Below are 7,643 nucleotides of genomic sequence, written 5' to 3'. Positions count from 1 at the left end.
GGGGCTAAAACCCTGAATTACGCTAGGCGTAATCTTTAGTTACGTTGGGCGTAACCTGGATAAGGTCGTTGACTCCCCCCTTTGGATAATATCGAAATTTATAATTGAATTTAATATTTTAATTATTTAATAAACTTCAAAAATTCATATCTTCCTCATACAAACTCCGTTTTCGACGTTCTTTATATTCACACGTAGTTGAGACTACGCTCTACAACTTTCATTTAGACTCCGTCAGCTAATTTTGAATTTATTTTTATTATTTACTTTTAGTAGGCCTGGACAAGAAAACTCCGTTATAAATTCATAACTTCTTCATCCGACGTCCGTTTTCGTCTTTCTTTTTACAGTTGCATTACTATCAACAAGATCTTCGATTCTCGTTTAGATTGTTTCGACTAAAAACCGCTCGATCTCAAATCGAGTATTCGGGCTGCATACCGCTAAGTCGAAACTTAGAAAAATCATAACTTTCTCATACGAAGTTAGATTTGGACGTTCTTTTTATGCATGCTCATGGTTTAACGAACTCTACGACTTTCGTTTAGATCAATAAGGCTAAATATCGCTCTAACGTAAATTCACTTTTTACGTCATTCAGCGTCGTGCCGGTTCTGTCGCGAAACTTCGACAGGTCATAACTTCTTCGTTATAACTCGGATTTTGGCATTCTTTATAGGTACAGAATCCTTGTAACATATACTACAACTTAGTTAAGATTATTCCTTCAAAATAATCTTCCATCAAAAAGTCGTTTTTGACGCTTATTGTCCTCAAATTGACTAACCCTAATCTACGGGTGTTACATGTATACCGAGCAGGGCTTGATGTCGGGCGAGTCCCGATGACTGTATTGTATTCTTTTATTTTTGTGGTTAGCGCATGAGTATGATTATATGTTTATATGTTCATATGTGTACCAGGCGGGGCCTAATGATTGACATATCTATAAACCTAGCGGGGCTCGATGTTGGGCGGGACCCGAGGCCAGGTGGGACTCGATGTCGGACGAGGCCCAATGAAGGACGGGGGCCCAGTATGTATTTATTATGTATGATATATGGTATTTTGGGGAACTCACTAAGCTTTGTGCTTACGGTTTTCCGTTTATGTTTAAGATACTTCTGGTTCGAAAAGGAAGAGCCCAGGATGATTATAGAACACACACCACCTCATTCCACATTTTATGATTTACTCTTATATTTTATGATGTAGTGATACACTTTGATCCATTTTGGTTGTATGCCAATGTTTTGGATTATCGTTTTATTAATTTAAAAATGAAATTTCTGGGACGTTACACAAACCTCCGCACTGATACCATGATAATATTGCCATATGATTATTGAAAGAGAGAAATTACAAGATTCTCAATGAAAAGCAGAAAGACTACAAAGAAGAAAGAGGAGAATAAATACTAGTTAAGACAAAACCCTAATGGGCTAAAGCCTAAAGGGCATATAAACATGTGGGTTAATAACATATATGCTAACAAAATGATCTTTCAAGGTTTGTAGATCTTCATCATGTTCATCTTCTTCCCAGAAATCAAACGATCTCCAGAAGTGTTTGTGTGTATGTGTATCGATTTCTCGGTTTCTGGAGCGATTATCAAATATGTGTGTGTTCATGCTCGATTTTGGAACAACACACATACACTTCTCTCTTCTTTCTTTTCTAAAGTAGATTTTGGAACAACACATTTGAACACTCTTATCTCTAAAACTCATTTCCATTTCTGTTCAAGAAGACACACATGAACTTGAATCTAAAATCAAGTTCATACAAGAAATCGAGCTTTGAAGAATAGAAAATAAACGGATAGAAGATTACCGAAGAAGAATGTCGGAAAAACACATTGTTTGTTGGAGAAGATGATCGAAAACTCATCAGAGAACTTGACAGGAGTATCGCTAGAGATGCAAAGACCGCCGAAAACCGGCTAAACCCATACCAACCGGTCATAAGGGTAAACTATAGACAAAAAACAAGTTTAATCCGTAAATATGAAGAAAAAAATCAGTGATCAAATATATACAAAACAAAAAATACATTACTCTTTTAAGTCGTTATCTCTTATTATTAATTAAAAATTTATCACCTAATTACCACCTTTCCGATTTTTAAATGCCTTTTAAACCCTATAACATAATTGTAATTTTTTTTTTTTTGTAACACGTGAGAAGTTTTCTTTTTTTGGAAAAAACTTATGAATTACTAGAAGATTACTTATCGGATAAATGAAACAAAACGAACAAATGGGAGAGTTATTTATTAATTTATATTATATTATATTATGTTTAGGTTTAAAATATTTTACATAATTAAATTGTATTTTTCTTATTGAAAAACACAAGTTAAACATAGAAAATAGAATACTAGTGTTGGTCAAAGTAAAAAAGAAAACAAAGACGCCGTCAAAGTCGTGTTGGTCAGGGCAAGGTCGGTCATTATCTCATATATCCGGCCGTCATCATCCGCCGCTTCAGCCTTCAGACGCACACGCAGACGCAGGTGATTAACGTATCATTTAATTTTCCTTTTCTTCGGACTTCAATCTCCCGAAACTTCCAACATTTATCCCGCAGACGATCGGTGAAGAATTGCATCATCCCCACTGCACTTGAAGAGCAAGATCAATTGCAACTGCAACAGTAAAGGGAGACCCCGATCGGATCCATCACAATTGCAAGGACTAGTCCTCAATTTGTCAAGTAAATGGCTTCCAGGAATGGCATGGTCCCCATAACCCGGGCTTTTCTTTCCTCTTACTACGATAAATATCCATTTTCTCCGATTGTGTCTGACGTCTCTCGTCTTTCCGACGAGCTTCACAACATGTCCAACGATCTCCATAAGGATTCTCCTCCTCTTCCTGAAGGTAATAATCGTTTATCACTTTATTGTAGTTGTTATTCCCCCTTTAGTGAAAATGGAGCCAATTTCCGTGAATTACCTTTCTGGGTACCTTTCTTTGCTAGGTTTTTCTTAGGGAATGCTTTTGATTTCGTCTTTTGAATAGGTGTAATGGGTTTGATATATAGAGGATCCTGGGGGCTGCCTGTCATACATCATACATGACCTTAGTGGTTGTGGTGTTCTTGGTGACACCAAGAATCCACCTTTTCTACTGTATAAGTTATGCTGCAAACTGGTGGAGTGATTATAATGTTCCTGGAAACAATTTCTAAGTTACCATTCAAATTTCTATTATGAGGGCGATATGCCTATTTATACTTCATTTGTTCTTGTCTTGAATCATGATTGAAGGATTAGACTTTCTTTGAGAATGTTTCTTTTCAAGAGGCATAGTGAACATATAGGGGAAAGATTATTGGTTTAGACTATGATCCATGATGTGGTATTTTTCCTTTTTATTACTTATAAATTGATATGTTTCAGGGGAAAGATTATTGGTTCAAGAAGCAGAGTCCCAACCACCACACAAACTAGATGAGAACATGTGGAAGAATCGGGAACACATTGAAGAAATCCTTTTCTTGCTTCAAACCTCTCATTGGCCAAAATCTGTGAGATACAAATTCTTTTATTTTATCTATTTTCAAATCCCATCTCACCTTTTATCTTTTGTATTTTTGTTGCTATTGGCAGCTTCAAAAACAGTCCACACCAGAAGACATTGAACTTGCTCAAGTTCTTAAACAACTAAATGATAAATTTGAATTTGCATTAAAGCTTGTGGAATCCTTCCAAGCAAAAAATTCCAATAATGTGTTCAACACAGGTTAGTTTAAAGGATTGATAAGATATATATGATACTGAAATTGAAAACATATGTTGATGTGTAATGTATGCAGTTATGAGCTACATGCCACAAGATTTCAGAGGCACATTAATCAGACAACAAAGAGAAAGGTCTGAAAGAAATAAGCAAGCAGAAGTTGATGCTTTAGTAAATTCAGGTGGGACTATACGTGCCCGTTATGCCCTTCTTTGGAATCAACAAATGGAAAGGTAATAAACTAATAAATAATAATATTCCTTTTTTTTTTTTTTTTTCATAATCCATGTTTTTTATATCTTTTTTAGTAATTACTTTTTTGATTATTATCCAGGAGAAAACAGTTATCTCAGCTTGGTTCTGCAACAGGTGTCTACAAGACTCTTGTGAAATATTTAGTGGGAGTGCCTCAGGTATATCAATATTTTATATGTTTTTTCATTTTATGTTTCTTTTTGTTGTTGTAAGATAGTTTTGAGTGTTTTAAGGTTTTTAAGTTGTCATAATGAGATAAATTACTTCACTTGCTGCAGGTTTTACTGGATTTTATCAGACAATTAAACGATGATCAAGGGTATATATTTTTTTTCTTCCAAGAATAGTCAACCATGCATTGACCAGGTCAAAGACCAAAGTCAACTAGACAAAAATTACAATTTTTTTGTATTGAATGCCCTCAATAGTCCTAGAAAGCTTGTGTTAGTTGTGTAGTCTAGTCCTGTCACGTGTAACAAAAGACATGAATGCCCTCATATCCTCATTTGTGCAAAAGACATAAATGCCCTTATTTTGTTTTACACTAGGCCCATGGAGGAGCAACGACATCGTTATGGGCCCCCTTTGTATTCCCTGACAAAAATGGTGCTCAATATTCGCCTTTTTCTTTCATTGTCATGGTGGCGCTTTGAAGATATTAAGCTGTAAGAATATCATAAATTCTTTCCTTTTTATTTTTTTTTTATTTATAATATGATAAAAGTCCCATTTAGTTTTATATTTTTTCTGGTTCTTGTGATTAGTCAGAAGCATCAAATATCCATCTTGGAAGAAGCAGTTCAAGTCTATGTTTCTGAGTTGGAAAGATTTCTGAAATTCATCGGGTATCGATTTTTCTCATATTTCATTCTATATCATAAATAGTTCCTTTTTTTTTATATATATGAATGAATCAATAGTAACATTATATCTTTAAGTGAAGTGTAAATTTGCCTCTATTCACAGGGAGGTTTTTGCAAATTCACCTTTCTTTCTTACAGCTGAAGAAGCTGGTGCAATAGATGGAATGTAAATTCATATCCCTTTAATCTTTATATACATATATATACAATTATACATATACATATACATATATTTGTATATATAATATGTAACACAATCTGATTTCTGCAGTAAAAATGATGGATATAGTGAAACTGCTGTTGCTGCTGGAAGAACTCATGAGGTAGTTTACTTTTCCCAATATGCAATGAGTAATGTTATTATTATACTCTTAATATTAATATTATTATTATTATTATTATTATTGTGTGCTTTTCTTTTAGGTTTCATTGATGGTGGACTCAGTAAATTCATACATTGCTTGGGATTTCTCCATACTGCAAGGGAAAATAAGCACGGTAATCATGAATTTATTTGGATGTTTCAAAACAATCCTTGGACTTTTTGTAAATTACGCAAACACTCCCTGTACTTTCACTTCTTTCATAACGGGCCCAAACTTTTTTGGAAGTTGTGGAATGACCTATGGATTTTGCATAAAAGTCTCAATTTCTCTTAAGATTAGCAGATGATCATTGACCTTTTGTGTAAATTCTCAAATAGCTCGAATTCTTTAAAACTAAGAAATCTTTAAGAAACATAAGGAAAAAGGTCAATATTGGAAAAAAAATGTCTATTTCTTGTTACAGGACATTGGGTTTTGTGTGGAGCACACAAGTTCTACTGGACAGAAAACAGTAAGTTGATGTTTTATAATTTTTTTATTTTTCTCATTATGTAATGTCTAAATAAATAATGTTTAAAATTTTTTGGAGAAAAGAAACACTTTATCTATATATAATATATAAGTTACTGGATTAAGTCATTCTTTCTGTGTTTGTTTTCATATAGCTTATCTTGCCCTACAGGCGATACGAGTCTAACCAAGTAAGTAACATCTTCCTCCAGGTTTTATAATTTCCATTTAAACCAAAAGTAAATTCAGAGGGTAAAAATGTCTTTTTGCAGGGTAATTTCTGCACAGTCATGGCTGGCAACTACACACTTGTATGGGACAATTCGTATTCAACCTTTTTCAAGAAGGTTGGTTGTTTGTTTGATTCTTTTGAAAATGACTTCATGGAACATTTTTTCTCTTGTGTGCTCAAAAGACATGAATACCCTTATCATTGTTATTATGTATAATGTAGTTAATGTTGTTGGATATGTAAAAACAGGCTCTTCGCTACAAAGTGGATTGTATTCCACCTGTTGTAGAACCAGTGTCCTCAAATGAATTGGAAGCTGAAGAGAGGGGATAATTTGATTTGTAAACTTTTTAATTATGTTATTAATGATTTATCCTTGTAAAAATCGTTGTTTCATTGCACTCTTGAGCCTTAAATTTGTAGTAGATGGTTGTAAAGTTATTAAATTTGTAAACAATATGAGTTTGTGTAAGCAATTATGAAGTTTGAACATTGTTACTTGCTTAGACCTAACTAAACTGGACTGAATTGCTATGAAAGACTAAGAGTGCGTTTGGTTGTAGAAAATTTTCTAGTTTTTCATGAAAATGTTTAAATGAAGATGAAAATTTTGATAGGTTTTCCAAATTGTAAGTAAATTAGAAAAAGTGATTTTTATAGTTTTTCAAAGTTCTATAATGAAAAATAAAAACTCTATCGATTCCAACCAAATGTGTTTTCAAAATTTTCAATGAAAACTCGATTATATTTTTTGAAAAATATGTTTCTTGGAAAAGAAAAAAAAAAGTCTTCTATAACCAAGCACGCCCTAAATGTCATGTTATATTGGATTGAACTGGACAAACTTTTTAAGTATACTTTTGACGATGAAGAGGTGGAGATTGGATTGAACTGGACAAACTTTTTAAGTATACTTTTGACAATGAAGAGGTGGAGGACGATGTTATCATCTTATTGTTTCATCTTTTTAGGTAGTCTTATTGACATGTTTTGATTCTTGTCTATGTCCAATGTTCAAGATGCCTAAAAGGGCTATGATAAAAGGATAGTGACAAAATGGGAAGGAGGGCATTATATAAAGAACTTGCAAGGGGAATATTCTAAAAATCCTACTATATATGCAATACCATTTCACATTACCATGACATCATATTATGAATTCATCTTTATTGTTCTTAAAATTTTTAGAAAGTTCATGGACAAGTTTGCAAGGTGTTTTTAGATCACGCTTGTTCATCGCAACATAGATTATTGCTTATGGTTTTTGCAAGGTGTTTCCAAATGACCCTTCTCATTTATTTTGCATATAGGGGAGCAAAGGTAGCTAGACATAGGATTCTTTGAAAAAACTTAGAGTAAGGCTTAGCGGAGATCTTTAGGAATGAGTTTTTTGCAAAAGTGGATATCTAAGCCACTCATGTGACAAATGTAGAGGTATTATGTAACATCCGGATTTCCAGGTATTATATTGTATAATTTATTTCTAGAGTTAAGAGAGGGACTCGACGAGTTGACACCTAGACTCGTCGAGTGGGATCGCGTATTGTTGACTGATAAATGAGGGGACTCGACGAGTCGGTAAGAGTGGACTCGACGAGTCCGTGCTGACGATTGAAACCCAAAATCCTCGGGCATGTGCCCTATTTAAAGGACCTTATAGCCCTCTTGTGCGGCTCCCTGTCTAGAGAGAGTGCCCCTTGAGAGCTTGAGCGAGT

The 7,643-nt window shown here is 34.0% G+C and overlaps 1 protein-coding gene across 2 annotated transcripts; it reads left to right on the top strand.

Moving 5' to 3' along the window:
• Positions 1-2,379: 2,379 nt before the first annotated feature.
• Positions 2,380-6,420, top strand: LOC145068390 (uncharacterized). Of its 2 annotated transcripts, XM_079015351.1 has the most exons (16): positions 2,380-2,514; positions 2,589-2,881; positions 3,403-3,530; positions 3,613-3,745; positions 3,819-3,975; positions 4,077-4,155; positions 4,276-4,316; positions 4,546-4,662; positions 4,762-4,842; positions 4,964-5,026; positions 5,132-5,183; positions 5,284-5,358; positions 5,650-5,697; positions 5,852-5,887; positions 5,969-6,043; positions 6,178-6,420. In XM_079015351.1, the coding sequence occupies exons 2-16, from the start codon at positions 2,719-2,721 to the stop codon at positions 6,259-6,261; spliced, it is 1,332 nt and encodes a 443-aa protein (XP_078871477.1). In that variant the 5' UTR covers positions 2,380-2,514; positions 2,589-2,718; the 3' UTR covers positions 6,262-6,420. The 2 variants fall into 2 exon arrangements, with proteins under 2 accessions (XP_078871477.1, XP_078871476.1); XM_079015350.1 differs by having other exon boundaries at positions 2,406-2,881.
• The last annotated feature ends 1,223 nt before the right edge of the window (positions 6,421-7,643 follow it).

The sequence above is a fragment of the Lactuca serriola genome, chromosome 8, assembly GCF_051521515.1.
Source record: "Lactuca serriola cultivar US96UC23 chromosome 8, Lser_US96UC23_V15, whole genome shotgun sequence".
NCBI classification, from domain to species: Eukaryota; Viridiplantae; Streptophyta; class Magnoliopsida; order Asterales; family Asteraceae; genus Lactuca; species Lactuca serriola.
This window is presented reverse-complemented; position numbering and strand designations above follow the sequence as displayed.